At 40.8% G+C, this 25,461-nt stretch overlaps 2 protein-coding genes and 1 non-coding gene across 3 annotated transcripts; 2 read left to right on the forward strand and 1 right to left on the reverse strand.

Moving 5' to 3' along the window:
• Positions 1–1,965: 1,965 nt before the first annotated feature.
• trnaa-agc (transfer RNA alanine (anticodon AGC)) lies at positions 1,966–2,041 on the reverse strand. Its single transcript has one exon. It is a non-coding gene; the product is annotated as a tRNA-Ala (tRNA).
• Positions 2,042–7,766: 5,725 nt separating this feature from the next.
• LOC106604766 (lipid droplet-regulating VLDL assembly factor AUP1) lies at positions 7,767–15,831 on the forward strand. The gene is made up of 12 exons (XM_014199777.3): positions 7,767–8,018; positions 8,371–8,508; positions 9,949–10,099; positions 10,691–10,878; positions 11,314–11,386; positions 11,687–11,760; positions 13,988–14,054; positions 14,275–14,380; positions 14,516–14,659; positions 14,855–15,003; positions 15,150–15,238; positions 15,358–15,831. The coding sequence occupies exons 1-12, from the start codon at positions 7,978–7,980 to the stop codon at positions 15,446–15,448; spliced, it is 1,311 nt and encodes a 436-aa protein (XP_014055252.1). The 5' UTR covers positions 7,767–7,977; the 3' UTR covers positions 15,449–15,831.
• A 2,009-nt stretch (positions 15,832–17,840) lies between these two features.
• LOC106604765 (tubulin beta-4B chain) lies at positions 17,841–20,629 on the forward strand. The gene is made up of 4 exons (XM_014199776.3): positions 17,841–18,069; positions 18,805–18,913; positions 19,076–19,186; positions 19,423–20,629. The coding sequence occupies exons 1-4, from the start codon at positions 18,013–18,015 to the stop codon at positions 20,481–20,483; spliced, it is 1,338 nt and encodes a 445-aa protein (XP_014055251.1). The 5' UTR covers positions 17,841–18,012; the 3' UTR covers positions 20,484–20,629.
• The last annotated feature ends 4,832 nt before the right edge of the window (positions 20,630–25,461 follow it).

Here is a 25,461-nt window from a genome sequence, read left to right on the forward strand (position 1 = left end):
TCACAAAAAAATATTTTGCATCTTCAAAGTGGTAGGCATGTTGTGTCAATCAAATTATACAACCCCTCCCCAAAATCCATTTTAATTCCAGGTTGTAAGGCAACAAAATAGGAAAAATGCCAAGGGGGTGAATACTTTCGCAAGCCACTGTACAGTCACGGCCAAAAGTTGAGAATGACATAAATATTAATTTCCACAAAGTTTGCTGCTTCAGTGTCTTTAGATATTTTTGTCAGATGTTACTATGGAAATACTGAAGTATAATTACAAGCATTTCATAAGTGTCAAAGGCTTTTATTGACAATTACATGAAGTTGATGCAAAGAGTCAATATTTGCAGTGTTGACCCTTCTTTATCAAGACCTCTGAAATCCGGCCTGGCATGCTGTCAAATAATTTCTGGGCCACATCCTGACTGATGGCAGCCCATTCTTGCATAATCAATGCTTGGAGCTGGTCAGAATTTGTGGGTTTTTGTTTGTCCACCTGCCACTTGAGGATTGACCACAAGTTCTCAATGGGATTAAGGTCTGGGGAGTTTCCTGGCCATGGACCCAAAATATCGATGTTTTGTTCCCCGAGCCACTTAGTTATCACTTTTGCCTTATGGTAAGGTGCTCCATCATGCTGGAAAAGGCATTGTTTGTCACCAAACTGTTCCTGGATGGTTGGGAGAAGTTGCTCTCGGAGGATGTGTTGGTACCATTCTTTATTCATGGCTGTGTTCTTAGGCAATATTGTGAGTGAGCCCACTCCCTTGGCTGAGAAGCAACCACACACATGAATGGTCTCAGGATGCTTTACTGTTGGCATGACACAGGACTGATGGTAGCGCTCACCTTGTCTTCTCCGGACAAGCTTTTTTCCGGATCCCCCAAACAATCGGAAAGGGGATTCATCAGAGAAAATGACTTTACCCCAGTCCTCAGCAGTCCAATCCCTGTACCTTTTTCAGAATATCAGTCTGTCCCTGATGTTTTTCCTGGAGAGAAGTGGCTTCTTTGCTGCCCTTCTTGACACCAGGCCATCCTCCAAAAGTCTTCGCCTCACTGTGCCTGCAGATGCACTCACACCTGCCTGCTGCCATTCCTGAGCAAGCTCTGTACTGGTGGTGCCCCGATCCCGTAGCTGAATCAACCTTAGGAGATGGTCCTGGTGCTTGCTGGACTTTCTTGGGCGCCCTAAAGCCTTCTTCACAACAATTGAACCGCTCTCCTTGAAGTTCTTGATGATCTGATAAATGGTTGATTTAGCTGCAATCTTACTGGCAGCTATATCCTTGCCTGTGAAGCCCTTTTTTGTGCAATGATGACAGTACGTGTTTCTTTGCAGGTAACCATGTTTGACAGAGGAAGAACAATGATTTCAAGCACCACCCTCCTTTTGAAGCTTCCAGTCTGTTATTCGAACTCAATCAGCATGACAGAGTGATCTCCAGCCTTGTCCCCGTCAACACTCACACCTGTGTTAACGAGAGAATCACTGACATGTCAGCTGGTCCATTTGTGGCAGGGCTGAAATGCAGTGGAAATGTTTTTGGGGGATTCAGTTCATTTGCATGGCAAAAAGGGACTTTGCAATTAATTGCAATTCATCTAATCACTCTTCATAACATTCTGGAGTATATGCAAATTGCCATCATACAAACTGAGGCAGCAGACTGAAAATTAATATTTGTGTCATTCTCTAAACTTTTGGCCACGACTGTATATAGTTCGATTTCTTGGGTGACTGGTCTAAATACCCAACAGCCCCTTCTACTCCACCCATTCCATTGGTCCCAATGCAATACACTGTAGGCCTGTAAATTACATATTGGTTTATATAGCAAAAAAACTATTCTATGTGCCAATGTAAAAGTGGGTTGGGGAGTACATTTACATTTTAGTCATTTAGCAGATGCTCTTATCCAGAGCGACTTACAGTAGTGAATGCATACATTTCATACATTTTTTTTCTCCGTACTGGTCCCCCGTGGGAATCGAACCCACAACCCTGGCGTTGCTAACACCATGCTCTACCAAGTGAGCCACACGGGACCACGGTAGTACTCCATAGGGTCTGTAGAAATTATATATAGTGTCATTTTATGGGGCTCTGAATAATATGGAGTCTTGCTGGCATTTTACTGTAGTCAACCGATGCCTGGAAACTATACGGTACAAGTATAGCACTATAGAGGAACAACTATTATTTGTGGTGATATAAAAGAGGAGTCGAGAGTACTCAGTAGGGTCTGTAGAATCTATATGGTGTTATTTCATGGGGGATTGAGGTCTGTGCCCAGCAACACTTTCTACTCCACCAACCCCAATGGTCCCGATGCAATCCATTATAGGCATATATATTACATATTGTCTGATACAGCGAGAACTATTCTAGGTGTAAAAGTGGCAGTGGGATTATTCACTAGGGTCTGTAGAATCTATTATGGTGTTAATACATAGGGGACTCTGGTATAAATACCCAGCAACACTTTCTACTCCACCCATTCCATTGGTCCCGATGCAGTACATTTTTCTATTCGATATTGATATATCGGTTCGTAGAAAATACATTGCAACTGTGTGAAAGTTCACTTTTCTGTAAAGTCCAGACAACTCCTTGTGGATTGCCCATTGGGACAGCTGTGTTCTGCTGACATAAATTTACCGTTTTTATTCAATGAGAAGCAGGCAGTTATATATGCTAAGTAGACTATTTTTGTTTTAGTGCTAGTTTTTTTAAAGTATGCTAAGCAGCCTGTGAGAATGTCTGTGAAAGGGTTTGTACATGCAGGAACATTCATGTATGTTTTTTTCACAGAATAGTGTAGTTTAACAGGAAGAATAAACCAATATCACGATATGCCTTGCTCATATCAATATCTAATGGTCTCGATATATCAAATTATTGATATTGGTGCCTACCACTATATGAAATAAATACATTCATATTTAAATATAATTTCATTATTAAGCATATAGCTTAATTTCATCAGTCTGCTGTATCATTCAAGCATAACTTATTTCAATTAATTTCCTCTACGATAACTCATGTAAAACAGTCTTGCATGCCGTTGTGAAAAAGTGCATTCACATTGCCCTCGCAGAACACTGCTTTAGAGAACAAGCACACACAAACACCACAACTGCTACTGTTTTTATTAAAAGGCAGAGGCTGCTGATCTGATTTTTCCGGACCCCCGCTTCTCTGCGGTGCAAATAGCCTAACCATGAGAACTTTCTGAATGGTCCCTCTCCCATTCGTCACGAGTCAACGTAAACACATTATTATTCAGAGTGGTATGCCTGAACCTTCCAAAAATGCGCCTCATCTGACAACACATTTCACTGTATCCTCTCTTATTTTGAAGTCAACCTCTCCAGTTACATACTGCTCATCTGATTCAGTTGTCATAGAGCTTACGATTTCCTCATCTGATAAACCTCTACCCCAACTTTCTGTCTCTGTGGTATTCATTCCCAATATCTTGGGTGTCTGAGATTTGATTGGGCTGCACCACTGACGCTCTATAATATGAACTCTTGGCTACATCAATATGAAGTTTAGAAGCAGGTTGTTTACCATCAAAAGTGTGTACATTTTGCATATTAAGTTGGAAGTCCGAGGGTCTTCTTTGAGCAGTTGACATTCCCTGATTTAAACTCTCCACAGGCAATAGGTTTTCTACCTGAACCTCATTTACATTCTGTTTGTAACATTTTGTTTAATTTCACCTTCTTGTCACTAGCAACAGGATGTATAAATGTGTCACAGTCCCCTTTAAAACTAAATCAAGTTCTCTTCCCCACTCTGTGTTACAATGACTTAAGTTTGTGCTGTCACCCTCATCTCATTACATATGGGTGATGGGCTCAAAGGGTTGGTCCTCACTCTGAATAACACAATTTTGAATGTTACCGCTATTCTTGTCCCACATATTCCTAAGATTTTTTGACACCACATTTAATGACAATGGGTTTTCCAATTGGTCATTGCAAAGTTTTGGCAACTTCCTCCCAAAATTGGAAGTCAAATTGCTCATTATGCTGCATAACGGAATGTATTGCCATTGAAATAGCATGGTAATCCAAATATTTATTTTAACTTTCTGATCCTCCCAACATCCCTGCCACACCCATAGAATTTGTGTTTCAGATTTGTTTGTTCCACAGCATTATTTTAATGTATTATCTGTTGTGTAAAATTTCTGACCTATGCTTTAATCAGTACAGTCAACTCCACAGTTAACTCTATCACCACAGGCAACAGTGTCACTATCATTACAGTCAACTCCTACTATAACGATAGGTCCACCCTTTACCAGACCTTCCACAGATATTGCATTTTTTTGGGACAAATCCAAACGTATTTCTGGAAGAAGCCTTTGACTTGCCTCCTGAAGTACACAGCACAGCCATTGGTTAGTGTGATGGAAATTCTACCCTTAATCAATAATGAGGAGAGGCAAAATTAATAATCAATCAAGGCATTACTTTTATTAAAAAACTTGTTATTACAAGGAGGCTTGTCTCTCCACACATGCAAGTGTAATGAAGTGAGAGCCCCCTGAGTGGAGTTAACTTCTGGGTTATATACTATCCCAGGATCGGTGCAATATGACGTACAATGGTTCCAAACACTAACCCCACACATCCCGTGCCAGACCTTGGGCCCCAAATACAAATAACTTGTTTTGATCAGTACTAAGAACATTTGTTGTTACTTAGTTTCCACCTTGAACTAGGGGAGAGAACAATCTCCCCTCGGAGGAGGTGACTGACACACAGACACTGTGGAGACAAGTGATTGGTTCCCCATTACTCACGCCATCCCTTCACGTGGTTTGCATTAAAGACACAGTTCACATGGAAACAATGTTTCCTTCTGACCTCCTTTGCCATACTCCTTGCAGATATTCTGCATAGCAACAGGGACATGTGATAGATAAGACTGACTTCTCCCCTCTCTGGACCCAAGGTTACTGAGGCCCATTTGAGGGAGGAAGTGCAGCTGCCAACACCAGAGTCTGAAAGGAGACATTTTAATAACAAGAGTTTCAACAGTTCAATCATATAAGCATATTCCGCAGATAAAACATCTTAATTATCTTTGTTACTTAGCTTATATGAGTTAGATAAAGAAACTCTCAAGCACAATGCCTAGGCTTAAATAAGGATATTTTAGTACACAAGCATTAGGAGGGTTTAACAGAACTTCCCTCACATTAGGCAGCACAAAAGGGCTATAAATGCCACAAAAATCCACCTTCACAACGAGTGTATCCAGATCACCTGATTGACTTAAAACACTAGCAACTAGTTGCAATGCATCCGCCGCCATATCGTCAACACTGTTGCCTCTTGCCCCTTTGACTCTCTTCAGCGCCTCGACCTCATTACATCCTTGACGCCTCGACCTCATTCCCCTTAACTGGCCACTCAAGGAAGTCCGGAGTATGATCCCCACCACAGTTGCAACATTTTCCATTCACAGATTCTTCAATATCATAATTATCTTGTCTGCAAACATTTGACACGACCATATCCTTTACAATTTCCACACTGTAATGGTTTGGACAAAAATGCTCTAACCGCATAACTTACATATCCAAGCTTCACATATTCAGGTAGAGTCTCATCAAACAACAATGATATCCACAAGCTTTTCTCCTTCATTCCATTTACCATACGGGTCAGGCAACATGCACTGACCACTCCTGGGATTTTCTGACATAGGTACTCATCATTTATATCCAATGAGACTCCAGCTATAACTCCTTTGGCAGGTGCCCTGCTCCAAAGATCAATACGTGTTACTTCTGACGTGGACAATTCTGCTAGATTCTTCATCAACACAATTAACCAAAACAAGGCTGCTTCTAGTCCCTTGATTGAATTCACCTTTCCCACTGCTTTCTTCACAGTCCTCGATATTACAAATGGATTTCCCAAAAGAATCTCCTCCAAAAAAAACGCAGCCCAATAAGGCTTTATCGGGCTGGTCCTTGTCTTCTACTACAACTTTTGCTCATTTTGTTGCATTCTTTGATTTCACTATTTTCCATTCATTATCACACACTTCACTAGCCGCCCCTTCGGATTCAAGCACAGGCGCCATTTCCTCCTTCTCCCAACCTGACATTCACTGTCAACTGTGGGACCTTATATAGACAGATGTGTGCCTTTCCAAATCATGTCCAATCAATTGAATTTACCACAGGTGGACTCCAATCAAGTTGTAGAAACATCTCAAGCATGATCAATGGAAACAGGATGTAACTGAGGTCAATTTCGAGTCTCATAGCAAAGGGTCTGAATACTAAGGTATTTCAACAACAACAAAAAAAGTAATACATTTGCTAAAATTAAAAAAAAAACTGTTTTTGCTTTGTCATTATGGGGCATTGTGTGTAGATTGATGAGGGGGAAAAAACGATTTAATCCATTTTAGAATAAGGCTGTAACGTAACAAAATGTGGAAAAAGTCAAGGGGTCTGAATACTTTCCCGAATGCACTGTATAGATTCTACAGACCCTAGTGAGTAATCCCAACCCCACTTTTACATCAGCACAAATAATGTTTTTTTTTTCTCTATAAAGCGATATTTAATGTATAATAGTGAACGTTATTGTTTTTTGTTTTTTTTGACGGTATGACTGTATTTTATATTTTTGAATAATAAAAGTTCTAAATTTGCTTTATGAGTAGTGCCTGACCCTAGGGTGGCAACACATATATTCTAAGTGATTTCAATGGGTCGTTCTCCATTCTGATTGTTTTATACTGTTCAATTCAACCCAAAATAATTTTGGGTTTTCCTGAACTCATTTGAAATCATTTCCACACTGCCACATAAGATCTGCACGATATGGGCAAACAATATAGGCCTTATTTTAAACCAAATGTTGCGATTCGATTTAGAGCAAAACACTTGGTTGAACTGTTGGAATCATAAAAATAGAATAATTATTCGAATACAGTGTTTGACATGAAAACAAATGAACATGCCAGGGAGGAGTTATTGTGACAGAGTAGACACCGAATTAGTGGATTTATATTAAGAAGCAAAGCGAAAATATCCTCTTGGTCATCCTAGCCCCGCCCCCTGTCAATCAATATGGTGTCATTTCATGGGGCTCTGAATAATCCGCCCATTACATTGGCCACAATTAGGGCTGGGCGGTATACCTTATTTTACGATATACCAACATACCGTATTTTACGATATACCCGTATTGATGCATGGACATTTTTTTTTTTTTTACATTACCTTCTATAACAGTATTTGAATGTTCGGTTTGTTAAATATAATACGCCGTGTGTAACGTGCATTTTTTTGCTTACTTCGCTACTTGACTAATTTCTCTCCGCTCTCTCTCTCTCCATGCTGCGTTCCACACAGACCTAGCCCCGCCCCCTGTCAGTCAATGAGCGCATTTGTTGTTCCTGGAGCACGAGAGGCTTGCGTTCAATCTCTGCACGGTCAATGCTGCACATGCAACAATGTCTGACCATTCCCTACCCAATTTTTACTGCGGAACCAAGAATAGTTTTTGCTCTATAAATCAATGTGTATACCATCTACAGTGATTCACATTTATTTAACCTTGGAACATGTTTTAAAACACAAATGTAATGCAAATGTCATTTAAATATGAATAATTGTTCATGTTTAGACAGGTATTTTTATATCATGAATAAATACAGGTTATTGACACCTTTCTACTATTACATGGACTTTTATTTGGAAATGTTCCGAAATTCCGTAACCCGGAAGTACTTTTTGTGTTGCTGACGAGACGCTGATCTCTTTCTAGCGTTGAACATGGCGCCCGAGGTAGACTAGCTGGAAACGTTAGCCAGCATCAACATGAGCAAATAAATTGTTACCAGTTTGACCTTTTATCGTTTCGAATTAAATGGTTGATTAGGTAGTATGCAGGAAAGTGACGGGTGTAATTAACTTTCTCAACCTACAGATTAGGTGAAATAATGGAAACTCGAGGAATAGAACAGATGTTTGACTTCCAGCGGTAAGAACAAGAAGTGTTGTTTTCAAGACAAGCTAGCCAGCAGCTAAATGAGTTTATCAGTCCACCGATACCCATGGCAGAGATTTCCAATAGTCTTACTCATAATCGGCTCTGGCTATTAGCTAGCTAAGTCGTCGTCTTCTTGGCGTTCATTTAGCTTGTTAGTTACTGTAAGTAAATTAGCCTACAAGATATCAATACTATTATCCATTAACGGCTAGCTAACAAGTAGCTTGGTCGGTAGCCGTTACATTAGTTTCCTAGCTAGAAGCATATAATCTGTCCCCTTGGACTCAGAATATTCTTCCTGTCAAGGATAACACTGAGCTGTCTCTGTGTTTGTCCCAAACAGGTTGCCAAACGATGGACTGGTCCTTTTGCTGGTGTTGCTTTACTCTCCAGTTGGCCTGTGTTTGATGTTACTACGACTCTTCGTAGGTGCACATGTGTTTTTGGTGAGCTGTGCACTCCCAGACAGTCTTGCTAGAAGGTAAGGGTAGTTTTGCAATTGGTTATCTTATTAAATGTTAGGTTGACTCAGCATAATGACAAAATCATACACAGTGGGGTGACTTCCTGCTTAAAATAAAAACAAATCTGTCAATACTGCCACAATGGTGAAGGGGCATAAAGATGTCAGATTTCAGTTATGTCATTGTTAAACCGCTATCCATAGTGCTTAAACTTTAGGCATTCTGTCTTCTCCCTACAGTTCTGAGCAATTAGCTTCGCCCATGACTGGCTCCTGTGAACTACAATCCCGATGCTGTGTTTAGACACGTCAATAATCAAGGCTATCAAAACATATGGCCCTTATCTTTCATCAGAAGAGAAAGAACCCTTCAAATAAAAAATATACACTTACTGTAGCAGTTTTACACAGATCCATTCAGCTATGGGTGCCTCCATCTGACTAAACTACACTTCCACTACACTTCCAGAGTTACCCTTACACACAGGTGTTTGGAGCACACTAGATAGCTAATTAGCACAGGCCTCTTGTCTTCTGTCTGTTTTTTTGTAAACAAGCACTGTAGCATGGAGATATGGCCGTGTGGGAACATTAACCAAATAGAAGGTGTGTAGTAATTTAACCTTTTTGTTTTTAGAAAAGTATTACTCGCTGATATGAAAGATATGTTCCTTATCTTTCAAAAACACTACCGTCAGCGACGCGTGTTAATGTTTAAAGCAAGCGTCAAGGCTCTTTTAAAAAAAAAAAAACAGTCAGGAGATACTAACATCAATAGGCGCTAAAGCAGTTAGTGTCTATGAATGGGGTACACTGTCCACTGAGGATTTAAACGATGGCTTTTTAAATGGTTTTTAAACATGGTTCAATGCACCAATAAATCAGCACAATATACTTTTTCAGTTTTTCAAATTGCCGGCGTCCTGGAGCTAGAATTGGGTTCATGTATACTTTGCTAATGACAACACAAAAAAGAGTAAAGGAAAGAAATGTACAATACAACAAACTTAGAAAACAAGGCATTTGTGGTAAGTACATGGGGCTTTAAAAACGAGCTGGCACACACCCAGAACAATAGTTTGTGTGGAGGTGCTTACTAACGGCGAATAAACTATCAAAATAAAGTCGCACACTCCATGTATTGTCTCCCAGCAATTTAATGGGTATTTACCAAAGATTATACATAAATACCCATTAAATTGCTGGGGGATTATACATGGAGTGTGCGACTTAATTTATTTTGATAGTTTAAGTACATGGTGGGCCACCATCTTTACGCACCTCTGCTATTGGCTTCTCCCAATATGGGTATGCCTCAACCAAAGAAGGGTGCACATTTGAAGGAACCAATTGTGGGAAGTCTTGGCAAATTTGCAGTTTGTCTAGTATTTCTCCATTTTAAAACATATCCTGTTTTGTGTTCACTGGATCAAACTCAAAGAATTCTTCCTGTTCCAGATTCATTGTGAGAATAATGTTCTCAGTCCTTGGTATGCACGTCAGACAGAACAGCCCACGTTTAAGAGACAAAAGCACAAAACTGTACATCTGCAATCACGTGACCCAGTTTGACCACAACATTGTCAATCTTCTGACTTCCTGCAATACGGTGAGTGTTTTGTTGAAGTGAAGCTATTCATCGTGTTGCACTTTGAGCTCCTTGAGTTGTTCTCAATGATTTTATATATACAATAGATGACTGATAGGGGGCACTGTGTTGAAGCCACCGTGCCTCCATCTTGGCACTCCCCCACAATTGTAAAAAATATTCTGGAAGCTATAGAAATGCATTTAATGTCTACATTAGTTTTTGCCACATTTATTATATTACAGACACCTTCATGCATACTTTTACATTATATGATATGAACTAAACATAAAGAAATATATAAAGACATTGTTTAGGTATGACTAAGGTAATTTGCTCCATTTAATTGAAATACTGTAGAATTCCATTCATTCCTAAAGAGGACTGCTCCTACTGGGGAGTGCCAATATGGCAGACCGGTGGCGTCAAAGCTGCTCAATGGCCAATACGTAGCATCAGCAATCCAGGGTTTGTAAACATCATTGGTTGTTCTTGCCCAGCTGAACAAAGAGATCTTTTTTTCAAATGCAGCTGCGTTGACTCAACCTTACGCCATCAGCCAGTGTTTGTTATTCATTTTTACCATGACTTGTGACCTGTTCCTCTGCTCAGCCTATGCTGGAGGACTCTGCAGGCTTCGTGTGTTGGGCCAGAGGCTTCATGGAGCTGGGGGCCATATCGGGCCAGGATGAGATGGAGGAGTCCCTCAGGAGATACTGCTCCTCTCCAGAAACTCTGCCCCTGCTCCTCTTTCCCGAGGAGGACACCACCAACGGGCGCGCTGGCCTGCTCAAGTTCAGGTGAGCCACAACACACTGCATTATCCCTGTCATCAAGCTGATTGAGTTCTCACTGTCTCTTGCTTTGGTTTTGAAGTGTTTTTTCTTCAAACCAAAAGTGTCCCTGCCCCACAGCACTGGTTTAAGCATAATGTGCTGATCAGTACTATCCATGGGATTTATCTTGTGTATAAGACAACAATTGTTTTAGTAGTCGATTATATCTGCCGTCTTTGTATATACAAATACGTTTTTCTATTTTTCCCTAATCACCAGTAGAACACAGAACTATTGCTGTTATTAATTGAAATGGATCAAGTGATTTATTAACGTGTCTTTAGAGGAGAATCTGTCCTAAGCAGAATGCCAACACTGCTGTAAGCTGCCTCTGTACTGCCCCTGTATTACTGATTCTAAGAGCTACTGAGCTAACCTGTGTTTTTTTATCTCCCTCAGCTCCTGGCCTTTCTCCATGACTGATTCCATTCAGCCTGTGGCCTTGCAAGTGAAGAGGCCATTTGTAGCTCTGGTAATAGCATCAAAACTAAACTGCCTCTGTCATATTAGTTTAAAAGCAGTACTCTTGGCATATTTAACCATCTACATTTGGTGAGTGTTTGTGTAAAAAGTTGGGCTTTTCAAAAGTTGAAGGTTTCCTCCAACAGTCCATAGAAGACCAGTACTTTCTTGTAAAATTGGTTTTCACACCAGTGATAGACCTAAAGATTTTGTGTTGATTTTTCACTCAGCCTTTACATATTTCTGTCAGACACAAGCAGAGGATTTCCTGAAATGAAAGTACTAATGCAGTTTCTTTCTCTTTCTCAAGAGCACGCCAGACTCCTTTTGGCTGACAGAACTGTTGTGGACCTTTTTCGTCCCATGTACAGTGTACCATGTAAGGTACTAAATAATTACTGTCTCTCACTACTTGTCTTTGTCGGGGCTCTGGTTGGACCTTGTAAAGGTATCACTTTGATAATTGACACATTTTATGCATGTCCTTAAAGTCCAGTCCTTTACTCACTGGAAAATTCTGCTCGAATTAACAATGTTTTTTGTGATGGTCTTGCCGTTTCAGAGTTAACATTTTGTCAGGATCAGCAGTATATTGTGTGTTGTAATATAACTTTTCATTCAGCTTGATTAGAGGCCAAAAGCAAGCTTTCATCACGGGGAAAGTTTAATATCCCTTTTATACTGAATGTTTTTCTGCCAAATTTACCACACTGCCAACTTTTTTTTCGCCTTTTCCTTATATCTGAAAGGTATTGCTGGTATCAAAGCCAAAACTTTTTTTTATCCGTAAACTTCTGTCTACGGCTTAGTATGAAACGTAGCCGTAAACCTGTGGGGGCATTGGCATGCGCTATGTTCTTAAACTCTTCATGAATGTTAGGCAGCGCCTGTCAACCATCCTCCTGCTAGTTCTAAACTTTGCATAGCCCACCACTCAGCATGCACTGTTTTCTTAACCACAGCTGGATGGATCCCTAAAGAATTACTTTGGGAATAAATATCACTGATTGACGAAAATATTAGAATAAAGTAGACTAATGCAATTGACAGCATGTATCAAATTTTATGTTATGTAATTTTAACAAGTAGATTCTTTGGCTGTTCAGTCGCTTAGTAGCCTAGGCCTACTCCCGCCCAAAAGCCAGTGACTTCACTGACTTGTCTCAATCAATGTGATTTTGTTTCACTGAATCTCTGTCTGTATAGGTTCATTGGTTTCTGGCTGGTTTTCTGAGGTGGTATAGCTCGTCTATTTTGTTTGCGCTTCTATCACTGATCAGAAACATGTTGTATGCAATAATATAGCCCAAATGAAGTGTAGGCCTATTATTTTGCTAGATCGTGGATAGAACACGAGACTCGCATGCTTTTCAAAATAGGATTGCTATTATTTTCTATGGGTATCATGATGAAGGTACTCTCAATGTAAGACCTTACTGTTTATTGAACAAAATAATGAACTATTGATTTCATTCATTTGCACGTAACATACTTTTGTATATATAGTGTATGTGGACACCCCTTCAAATTAGTGGATTTGGCGAATTATAAAATCAAGCACACAGCCATGCAATTTCCATAGACATACATTGGCAGTAGAATGGCCTTACTAAACGTCTAGGAGCAACATCGGCTCAGCCGCGAAGTGGTAGGCCACACAAGTTCACAGAACGGGACTGCTGAGTGTTGAAGCACGTACAAAAATAACATTCACTACCGCGTTCCAAAATGCCTCTGGACGCAACGTCAGCACAAGAACTGTTCGTCGGGAGCTTCATGAAATGGGTTTCCATGGTTCGGGCTAGGCCCCTTAGTTCCAGTGAAGGAAAATCTTAGCGCTACAGCATACAATGACATTGTAGACGATTCTGCGCATCCAACTTTGTGGCAGAAGTTTGGGGAAGACCCTTTCCTGTTTCAGCATGACAATGCCCCCATTCACAAAGCGAGGTCCAGCATGACAATGACCCTGTTCACAAAGTGAGGTCCATACAGAAATGGCTTGTCGGGATTTGTGTGGAAGAACTTGACTGGCCTGCACAGAGCCCTGACTTCAACCCTATGAAACACCTTTTGGATGAATTGGAATGCCGAATGCGAGCCAGGCCTAATCGCCCTACATCAGTGCCCAAACCTCACTAATGCTCTTGTGGCTGAATTGAAGCAAGTCCCCGCAGCAATGTTCCAACATCTAGTGGAAAGCTTTCCCAGAAGATTGGAGGTTCTTATAGCAGCAAAGGGGTGACCAACTTCATATTATTGCCCATGATTTTGGAACGAGATGTTCGACGTTCATGTAGTGTAATTATACTCAGTATGCCATTATTTTGAAAATACATTTTATTTGTCTTATCTATCTTATGACCTGCCTAAACAAAAAAAATGTGATGGTGTATATTCATACAACCACTCGTCACTGGCATGCGCACGGGAGGTATAAAAAGCGTATGCAGGAAAGGATGTGGTAAAAATGGGCCTGTTTAAGGGGGTTACGTAAACATTGGCCTTTTGTTTTATTTTTTACATACAGTAAAACCGTAGTGAAAGCAGATTAAGTTCACTATTAATGCTCACAAGGCTTGTAGAGACCCTGTTTTGTTTACTTTTACAGATGGCTCCCCCCTGTATCTAGACAAGATGAAGAGTCCCTTCAAGAGTTTGCCAACAAAGTCCAAGAGGTATAAAACCTTTTGTCATTCTCATTTTTACACCCTTATTCTGCACTGCCTTCTATTCACTACCGCCCAGACAAATAAAGCAAGTATGTATCTTATCAAAGGGTTTGTTGTATATTGCAAGTTATCACATTGGGAGCCGAAAATTCACAATGATATGGAACACTAAAGAAAATAATTATTATATTGTCCTCTGATTGGTCTTTGTGTCGTCCATTTTCAGCTTCTCGCCACTGAGCTCAGCGTGGTCTCTACACAGATTACCAAAGCAGACAAAGCAGAGCACATCAAGAGGAAAAGGCACATTGCACCGCGCACCACAACCTTAAGTGAGTAAGGGAGAGCCCTGGAGAAACCTTCCCTGACAAGGCCCTTCCTACAGCATGGCCTTGGTACAAGTTATGCTCACTTGGAGGGTGGTTGGCACCATTGGTGATGGTGTGTATTTGCTGCTGTCTGTCCAGATCTGGGTGCCAGACCACGTCCAGTTCCCCTGGGCTTCATGATCCGCAGCTCTGGGGTGGAGGAGCTCAGGATCAGCAGGATGGCTCAGCAGGTGAAGGAGGTTCTGCCTGACGTCCCCCTTGGCATCATCACCAGAGACCTGGGTATGCCACCTTTTTATTTCCACTTTGCATTTCCAGTGCAGTGACTGGGAATTTGGAATGGTGATGAGCAGTGCACTCGAGTCCTGTATTTACATGTGCATTTTATTCAAATGGAGTTTGTATTAGGATCAATGGGAGAAAAAGGCATAGTAGCTTGCAGCTTTCCCCAAATCTTTCCCTTTACCCTTTTTACAGTGCAAACCAACTGTGTGGACACCACTATCACTAACCTGCTGGAGAGCACTGAGGTGTTCCCAGTGGAGGCCACAGGCGGTGCCACGTCTGCACCAGGCCCAGCCTGGAGGTCCCCCTCTTCTTCAGCTGCACCTGCTCCCACCATTAAGGTTTGCCAATCATCTAAATTATGTCTTACGTCCACTGGTAGTCTATATTACCTTGCTCGCAAAGTAATTGAGGTGCCATCTTGCTACGCTATTCTATTTATCAGAAGTTTGATATATAGTCTGATTTTTATCATTTTGACCCATAGCCTGCTGCCAAATCTTTTGGGAAATCACCGGTAGACAGACACATGTCCCTACAAGAGAGGAAAGAGGCCTTGTATGAGTTTGCAAGAAGGTGAGATCAAAGCTGCAATTCAATCTCGGATTGATTTATAATTCCACCCACATTTTACACTGTCATTGTTGTCCACCTTTCAACTCTGTTAGTTGTTTCCGCCCTCCTTTCTCTTCTAGACGCTACATCGAAAAGCATGAACTGGAGCAGGACGAAACCTCTGAACAAGATCTGATTGCTGGGAAACGTGTTAGGAATGACAGTTGTTAAAATCAAAAAATTGTACAGACAATAAGTGTACTGGAGTGTATGCAGAGCAGAGTGGAGTTTTTGTTGACCCCACACGTACAGGAAGAAGACCTGAAGATTTCAATGGATTTATTTGTATTTTTTTATTATTATTTTTTGCATGGCAATCATGCATGTCTTTTTAATTGTTTGTCCTGGTAAAAAATATTATTTTGATAACAATTTTTAAGACCCAGTGACGTGAAACGTCTGATTATTTTTATAATGGCAGAGGTGGTGGTAAATCTATCTTGCTCTGCTTTCAGAGAATAGCCATCAGGTCTTAGGTTCATTATGATTTGACAGTGCGTGTTTCTGCAGTATACATTTTTAAAGTGAATAAAATCAGTCATTTATAAATGCAAGAGATTGTCTTGAGTAGCATCACAATTCCAGTATTTATTTTTGATTTACCCTGGCTGGAATTAATAAGAGTGCGAAGCACCGTTGGGTCATAAAATCAGTGTATGTCATGCTTTTGAACTCTACCTCAGAGTAAATACATTTGTGTATAAACGTTTGTAGTTATCAAGTCAAAAACCCAACGGTAAAACCGTAAACTAGAGCATATAGCTTTTGAGGGAGGTCATTCAAAGTGATTCCTATTGTTGGCAGTAGATAAGACTGGCTGATCATCCCTGTGATTAAAGAAACTTAACATTAAACAAATGTTTAATAGTCAGACGACCACGAATAGCACACCATTGTGAATGAGGTGTTATGCTTGTGTAGGCGTGGCATATGAGTGTTCTTCTGTCTCTGCCTGAGGCCCGGGCTCTTGTGGCGCAAGGGGTATATCACTCCCCTCTGCACCGCAGGATCATAGGGCCCCCTTCAGCTGTTCTCCCTCTTTCCTACACTTGTTTGAGAAGTAGGCCACTAACCCATTACATCACCTATAGTTATCTGCCACACTATGGGCACTGTGGCTGTATCGTGTACACGGGGTGGAAATTACCAGTGAACTCAATATATTATCACAATACTTGGGTGCCGATAAGATATGTGTTTGCGATTCAATACTGTGATTTGATTGCAATTTGATGTTCCAAACTTATTGCTCACCATATGTCTGCTACAGAGAGACAAGAGAGCCATGAGAAAACGAGTTTTGATCAGTCATGAAATAAAAGTGCTGAAAACAAATTGGCTCCTATTTAAAAAGATGGGGAACTAGCTATGAAGGAAAAATACTGTTTTGGTGCAGGTATAGCCAACTAGCGCAAAAATAATCTTGCGATATTGTCAAAATATATTTCTTCAAAAATAATATCTCTATATGTAACTAGATTTCTTTTCACCACCAATGTGTATGTATCTCATAGTCGGGAGAGCGAAGGGAAGAATGGGTGATACAAAAAAATGTTATTCAAGTTGGCCTACCTGAATCTGACATTTCATCCTGACAATGGTCAGTTGAATGTTGCAGATTTTTTTTATTTTTTATATGTGGAACCTTAAAGGTAAACAATTATATATTTTGCCTGTAACTCTTATAATTCAGATAGTGCATGACTGTCTTAAAGATGGCATTTAATCACTTCAGCAAGAGCCTTAAAATTTCAAATATCTTGTCTGTCACTGGTTTGTTGCCTCCAAGAAAATAGGCAAATCAAAGATAAAATAATATAAATATTATTATTCATAATTTATCCCTAATTAATGTAATTGATGGAGTGCTGTTTCATGATGCAAACATTATGATTGAAGGCATTGAATGCTGCAAACTTGAACAAATTAATTCTGTCAAGGCATACATGCTAGACTTTTGATAATATGATAATGTTAGTACGATGCACAATCTGAATGTAGGCCTAGGCCAGGGGTCGGCAACCCAAAATGTTGAAAGAGCCATATTGGACCCAAAAAACAAATCTGTCTGGAGTCGCAAAAAATTAAAAGCCTTATAAAAGTCTTATAATGAAGGCAACACATGCTGTAAGTGTCTATATTGGCTATATTAGCCTACTATCAAAATGATAAGTAGGCTACAAATACATAATGAGCATTCATGATTAAACGTTTATTTTACCTGCAGCGCATCCTGGAGAGAATGACGCACCACGTGACTACTCTGCTGTACGATGGTGCTTTAAGTTTAACTTCCATTATAATATTAATGTATTATGTTTCGTTGCATTGATGAAATTATAGAAATACAATACAGAAATCAGATTTTTGATGTCATTTTTATTTTAGGATTCGAAAAAACAACAAAATGTGCAACGTGCATAATAGGCCTCCCTAGGCTAATGTAGCCAGTACTTTATTCTCACTTAATTTCCTATGGTCCTATAATATTCAGCCTATTACAACACGTGATGTCGCACTTCCAATCAGAAATCCACCAATCACGTCGCTTACAACGCGGGCACTGCGACCAAACGGACCAATATAATTCCTGTAAATTGAAGCGGTTTTTAGAGAATGACCTAACAAAAAAACCCTGTACCCGCCACTGAGGTATATATAAATACACATATGAGCGCAAAAGTTTGTAGCCATTCGAAGAAGGAAGTTAGATACATTTTTACTCCACTAACAAAATGAGAGAGATTGTTCATTTACAAGCAGGGCAGTGCGGCAATCAAATTGGCGCAAAGGTTTGTACACGTCTAGGCTTTTAAAGCCATATATATATAAATATATATATATATATATATTTATGTTTTAATTATGTCTAGAATTATTATTGGTAAAAAAAAAAATCTACGGCCGAGAGCCCTCGAGATAATGATCTTTCAAAGTGTGCGCGAGAACATGTAACCCCTTTGTTCTCGGTTGATCAATAATTGTTTGTCGGAAAGTATCATCCTCTCGATTATACATTGTTTGCCTTCCTGTTCCAACAAGTGCAATGATTTTTAAATTGTTTGTACTTGTTTTATACGGGGAACCATTCAAATGGTCGCGGTAATGTAATTCAAGGGTGTTGACTGCCCCGCGTTGGACGAGCTCGCAGTTATGTCTGGTTCAGGTCATTGAGTGCGCCGAGCCGGCCAGCGCGCGCTCTTTGCGATTACATTATAGCCTTGCTGTTTTTAGTTTGGTTTATATTTACTTATCGATGTACTAATACATTGAGCAAAATGTTCATGTTTTGTTGGTACATTTATCGAAGGACAACGCAGAAAAAAATATATAAAATGGGTGCCAACTTTTGAAACTCCATTTTGTTTTTGACACTTGACGCATGGAAGCCAGAAAGCAGAGCTCCTACTTTTTTTTTTAACAAGTTCAAAATGGCTTGTTTGCTTCCATTTTGTATTTAGTTCAACTGCAAAAAGGTTAAGTGAATTGACTCTGGATTGTCATTAATTGACGTCTCCCTATGCTAGTTCTGGGAGGTGATTAGTGATGAGCATGGCATTGACCCCACTGGAAGTTACAACGGGGACAGTGATCTTCAGCTGGAAAGAATTAATGTGTACTACAATGAAGCTTCAGGTGCGTTAAGTGGTGTGATGTCTTGAGCCACAATGCTCTGGTAAATCTGGCAATTGTCCAATTCGGGCTAAATGCAACAAAACCAAAAATGGATCTCCTAGTTAACATTATTAGCCAGGTACGATTGTTTTGAATCTCTAAGTGCTATTTTTGACTTTTCAGGTGGAAAGTATGTGCCACGCGCAGTACTTGTGGACTTGGAGCCTGGGACCATGGACTCTGTGAGGTCTGGACCATTCGGTCAAATCTTCAGGCCTGACAACTTTGTCTTCGGTAAGAAACTTGGAAGTGGTCTATGGGCCAGGATTAGTTTTGTTACAATAAACCTTCATTACTTGACTACAGGCACCACAGGCAAACTGTTGGCATTGGTTACTCAAAAGAAAGGGTTTCCATGTCACTTAATTAGCTTTGTCATCTCCTGCTTTAGTGTTTGTGTAATCCATCACTAGGGCCCAGTTTCATCTCATGTTATCTTTACATTGACATTATACTTCTGTCCGTTACAGGTCAGAGTGGCGCAGGTAACAACTGGGCCAAGGGCCACTACACCGAGGGTGCAGAGCTGGTTGACTCTGTCTTGGATGTGGTGAGGAAAGAGGCTGAGAGCTGTGACTGCCTGCAGGGCTTCCAGCTCACCCACTCCCTGGGAGGTGGAACCGGCTCTGGCATGGGCACCCTGCTCATCAGCAAGATCCGTGAAGAGTACCCCGACCGCATCATGAACACTTTCAGCGTGGTGCCCTCCCCTAAAGTGTCAGACACAGTGGTCGAGCCCTACAACGCCACCCTCTCAGTCCACCAGCTGGTAGAGAACACAGACGAGACCTACTGTATCGACAACGAGGCGCTCTACGACATCTGCTTCCGTACCCTCAAACTCACCACGCCCACCTACGGAGACCTCAACCACCTGGTGTCTGCCACCATGAGCGGGGTCACCACCTGTCTCCGCTTCCCCGGCCAGCTCAACGCTGACCTGCGCAAACTGGCAGTCAACATGGTGCCCTTCCCCCGTCTCCACTTCTTCATGCCTGGCTTTGCCCCCCTCACCAGCAGGGGCAGCCAGCAGTACAGAGCCCTGACGGTTCCAGAGCTCACTCAGCAGATGTTTGACTCGAAGAACATGATGGCCGCCTGCGACCCTCGTCACGGCCGTTACCTCACCGTGGCTGCAGTCTTCCGCGGGCGCATGTCCATGAAAGAGGTGGACGAGCAAATGCTGAACGTACAGAACAAGAACAGCAGCTACTTTGTTGAATGGATCCCCAACAACGTCAAGACTGCAGTCTGTGACATTCCTCCCCGTGGCCTCAAGATGGCTGCCACCTTCATTGGAAACAGTACTGCCATCCAGGAGCTGTTCAAGCGCATCTCTGAGCAGTTCACAGCTATGTTCCGCCGTAAGGCTTTCCTCCATTGGTACACAGGAGAAGGCATGGATGAGATGGAGTTCACTGAGGCAGAGAGCAACATGAACGACCTGGTGTCTGAGTACCAGCAGTACCAAGACGCCACTGCAGAGGAGGAGGGCGAGTTTGAAGAGGAGGGTGAAGAGGAGTTGGCTTAAATTGTCAGTTTTCTTTCCTTGTGAAACGTCTGACTGGTGTTTGTTTTCACTTCATATTTCCTGTATCTGACAACCTTCAGCTGTACCTTTTTTTTATTAATTTGTTTTGTTTAATTGTTTACTAGCAATAAAAGAAAATGGTTAAACTTGTTTGTCATTTAATAAGATCATGGGTAATGTATAGTAAGTACACTAAGTGAAGCTAGTAGTAATTTCTTTGGAATGTATACTTTAACATTACAAATGTGGGAGTTAATGGTGAAATTTGTTTCCTATGCAGTTCAGCTATACTGAACAAATATAAATGCAACTATTGAGTTACAGTTCATTTAAGGAAGTCAGTCACTAGAAATAAATTAATTAGGCCCTAATCTATGGAGTTCACTTTGCTGGAAATACAGATCTGCATCTGTCGGTCACAGATACCAAAAAAGGGGGTGTTGGCCAGTATCTGTGACCACCATTTGCTGCATGCAATGTGAGACAACTCAGTTGATCAGGCTGTTGCCTGATCAACTGTTGTTGATCAGGAATGTTGTACCACTTCAATGGCTTTGCAGTTGTTGGATATTGGTGGGAACTTGAACATGGGGTTGTACATGTCTATCCAGAGCATCCTGAACGTGCTCAATGGGTGACGTGTCTAAGTATGCAGGCCATGGAAGAACTGGGACATTTGTAGCATCCAGGAATTGTGTACAGATCTTTGTGACATGGAGCTGTGCATTATCGTGCTGAAACATACGGTGGTGGATGAATGGCACAATATGTATCTGCATTCAAATTGCCATCGATAAAATGCAATTGTGTTGTCCATAGCTTTTGCCTTCCCATATCATGGGGCACTGTGTTAACTACCGCACTCCCACACAACGCCATACACGTGGTCTGCAGTTGTGAGGCTGGTTGGACGTACTGCCAAATTCTCTAAAAAGACATTGGAGGCAACAGCACTGGACATTGCTGCAGTCAGCATGCCACATGTACACTCCCCGGGGCAGCAGGTAGCCTAGTGGTTGGGCCAGTACCCCGAAAGGTTGCTGGATCAAATCCCCGAGCTGACAAGGTAAAAATCTGTCGTTCTGTCCCTGAGCAAGGCAGTTAACCCACTGTTCCCCGGGTGCTGAAGATGTGGATGTTGATTATGGCAGCCCCTCACACTTCTGATTCAGAGGGGTTGGGTTAAATGCGGAAGACACATTTCAGTTGAATGCATTCAGTTGTACAATTAACTATCCCCTTTCAACTTGAGACATCTGTGGCATTGTGTTATGTGACAAAACGGCACATTTTTGTGTCCCTTTTGTCCCAGCACAAGGTGCACCTGTGTAATGATAATGTTGTTTAATCAGCTTCTTGATATGCCACACCTGTCAGGTGGATGGATTATCTTGGCAAATAAATACTCAGTTGCAGGGATTTAAACAAATATGTGCACAAAATTTGAGAGAAATAAACTTTTTGTGTGTATGTAAAATTTCCAGGATGTTTTATTTCAGTTCATGAAACATGAGACCAACACTTAACATGTTGCATTCATATTTTTGTTAATTGTAGTCGTACACAAGCCTTTGAACGGTATTCATGTTTGTTTTAGAGAATATTGGTATTTGCAATACATTTTTTAAAGTTAAATATTGGATCTCAAGGATTTTGGTTCCTAAAAGGCAAATATGTAGCTGATTCAAATCTGGTTAGGAAAATCCCATACTAAGAGCATCTGCTAGATGACTAATATAGATTGTGAGCATGAAACCTAAAACAGTGACGTGGAATTATTTTAATTCTAGTGAGGTCAAGGCCCATGCAATCTCCTATTCTCTATTTGCTAAACATTATGTAGGTAGGACTACAATATAATACAAAATGTGAAATTTCTTTCCTGAAAAGGGGTCACCGGGGCCCAGTTTTTCAGAACATTAAACCCTGAACCCTCATTAAATTGAGTTCCCCCTTCACTTTAGATTATATTTTGCCCAAATGTTATTGGATCATATAAAATGATCTTTGTAGCTTATGATGTATGTTAGAGATTTGGTTCAGTTCTCTCTTAACTACATCCAAAAATGAGGGACCAAACCTGAAGAATGAGCAGCATTTAACGCTCAGACACAAATTTGATCTGGATTAAATGTTTTGGAGAAACTGGGCTCTCTTTAACTGTTGGGCTCCCGAGTGGCGCAGCGGTGTAAGGTACTGCATCTCATTGCAAGAGGTGTCACTACAGTCGTCCGGGTTTGGCCGGGGTAAGCGGTCATTGTAAATAAGAATTTGACTACCCTAGTTAAAAAAAATACAAATGAACTGTTCATGTCATGTGAAAGTAGCCGGTTGTCTTTTCACCTAAATACCACGAGGTGGCACTAATTGTTGTTTTCCCAGAATGCCAGGGACGAGATGAAAGGCAGAGGCCAGGGTTTATGATGAAGCACACCGATGCGCAGGACCGACGTTATGGGCGGGCGCTATAGGGCCTGGCCCCACCCTACCGTACCTCCTTGCCTTTCCAAATAAAATACTAAAATATTGATCAAATATTGACCGAGACGCGCGCCGACAGAAAAACCCATCAATCTCATCTAAAGCATCGGAGTGAGCGAAACAGCGCCCCTCTGTCTCCGTAAGTGTAGACCATGTATCTGAAGCTGTCTGGACAAAAGGAGTATGGCATGTCATACTTTTCCTGTATTGACAGCTTCAGATGATATTGTACATTGGCTACATATCGTACAACGGGCGCTGTTTCGCTCGCTAGTTTCAGCAGAGAGGAAGAGGCGAAGCGAAAGGGCTCACTCTCACAAATAAAAAATCTGTGCTGAATAATCCCAATGCTTTTCTATAGGCATAATATGTAGACCTAGTTTGTCGCCTGCATTTCTGCCTTTACAATTTATGACAATCCCGGACTTGGGACAATGACTTGTATTGTATGGTCGGGAAATGAGCATCTCATCATTATATAGAGATTTCTGGTTTCAGCCATTTGCGAATTAGAAAGGAAAGTTGGCGGGTGCACAGTGCACTGTTAGGATGCTGGCTTCCCCTACAGCAAATTAATAATTCAAAATACTTTACCAGAGAGCTTGACTTAGCCACAGATGACCATTAGCTTCTTTAAAAAAAAATAGTTGTGGATTGTTTCAAATCACAAATGCATAGGCCTATGCCTATTTGGGAAGCCAGCAATTTGGGCAGTGTGTGTGGCAATAGGCCTAGCTGATTATTGAGTTGTGTCAGTCAGTGAAAATCACTTAAAATGTGTGAAGATAATGTGTTTTGAGTATAATTTAAAATGTTGAGACAAGTAGAAGGGGAAGGGTGTGTGGGTGACGATATGGGCATCTCTCTCCAGAATGCATGCACTCAGCTCTCCAGAATGTGCTCTGCTGTCTCCCGACAATTATTGGACATTCATTGTTTCATTGTGTGAGTTGTTTGCCCTTTGATTGTTTATTTTGATCAATTCACCATTACATATGTAACTAGTAGGCCTAGTAAATGTACCCTTAATCCACATAATTTGGTTACATTAATTTATGTTAATGCATGTATTAGAGTCGTTTACCATTATCATTCTGGAAGTGGAAACGTTGTTGGCAGAGTTCACGTATGGTTCACAACCTGCTACACTAGTGAGAAACAAGTTTTGGTTTATTTCATAAGCCTCATTTAGGAGTTTTGTCCCCAAAAAATTTGCTCCATGTGAGCAGTGAGCATGTGTGTGGTTTCCAGGTGACGCTGGTTAAGAGAATTCCAAGAGTGTGCAAAGCTGTCATCAAGGCAAAGGGTGGCTACTTTGAAGAATATACAATGTTTTGGTTACTACATGATTCCATGTTTATTTCATAATTTGATGTCTTCACTATTATTCTACAATTTAGAAAATAGTCAAATAAAGAAAAACCCTTGAATGAGTAGGTGTGTTCAAACTTTGACTGGCACTGTAGGTGTCCATATGGCATCATTTAATTCCGATTTTTATGATTAACCACATTACAATAATTTTCAGAAAAGAAACTGTTATAATTGAAATGAAACTTTTCTACGAAAATGCGCATATCAAATACCCATCCAACTGATTCGTTCTGGTGCCGGCCCTGCCTATGCACTTTACTTTTAAGTAGGTGAAATGCCACATGCCGAAAGATTATGGGCAAAAAAAAGTAGGGTACAGAACAACACAAACCCACTGAGTGGGCACAGACGTCAATTCAACGTCTATTTCACGTTGGTTCAACATAATTTCATTGAAATGACTGGAAACAATGTTAATTCAACCAGTGCGTGCCCAGTGGGAAGAATTTCTATAGCATTTGTAACTAGGGTGACCAAGTATCCCATATTGTGCGGGACAGTACCTCATTTTGGCACTTTGTCCTATTGACATCCTGCAACCAAACAATTACAGCATGTCCCGCACTTTATCAACACCAGTAATTTAGAGGAAAAGGTTGATTTGTCCCGTATTTCAGTCAGACATACCAAACTGTCTCATGCAGTCACGTTGTGCTTATATAAAGATATATATATATATATATATATATATATATATATATATATCATAAGGATGTGGTACTGGTGATTTTAAACACTTCTCCAATCGTTAATTGGATCTGATATTCTGCACAGCGCAAGACAAGACTCAACCAATCACATTTCTCAAATCCTTTATGGCTAAATTCCAGCTACATTTGGAAAGGATTGAAACACAACCAAAACAAACAGCAAATACATCCAACAAATGTATAGAGTCACAACCTTGATGTAGTCATTGCGTGTTATGAATATGGGACCAAAGACTTCACTTTTTACTACTTTAATACACATATAAGTGAAACAACAAAAAAATTGTCACTGCCACAATACTTTTGGAGCTCACTGTATGTGCAGCTATTGGCGGCACACCCCAACCCTGGGCCACATGTGTTATACCACTGTACTATGAGTTTATCATTAAAATGATTAGCATATACAGGAC

The sequence above is a fragment of the Salmo salar genome, chromosome 05 (genome assembly GCF_965601325.2).
Source record: "Salmo salar chromosome 05, fSalSal1, whole genome shotgun sequence".
NCBI lineage: Eukaryota > Metazoa > Chordata > Actinopteri > Salmoniformes > Salmonidae > Salmo > Salmo salar.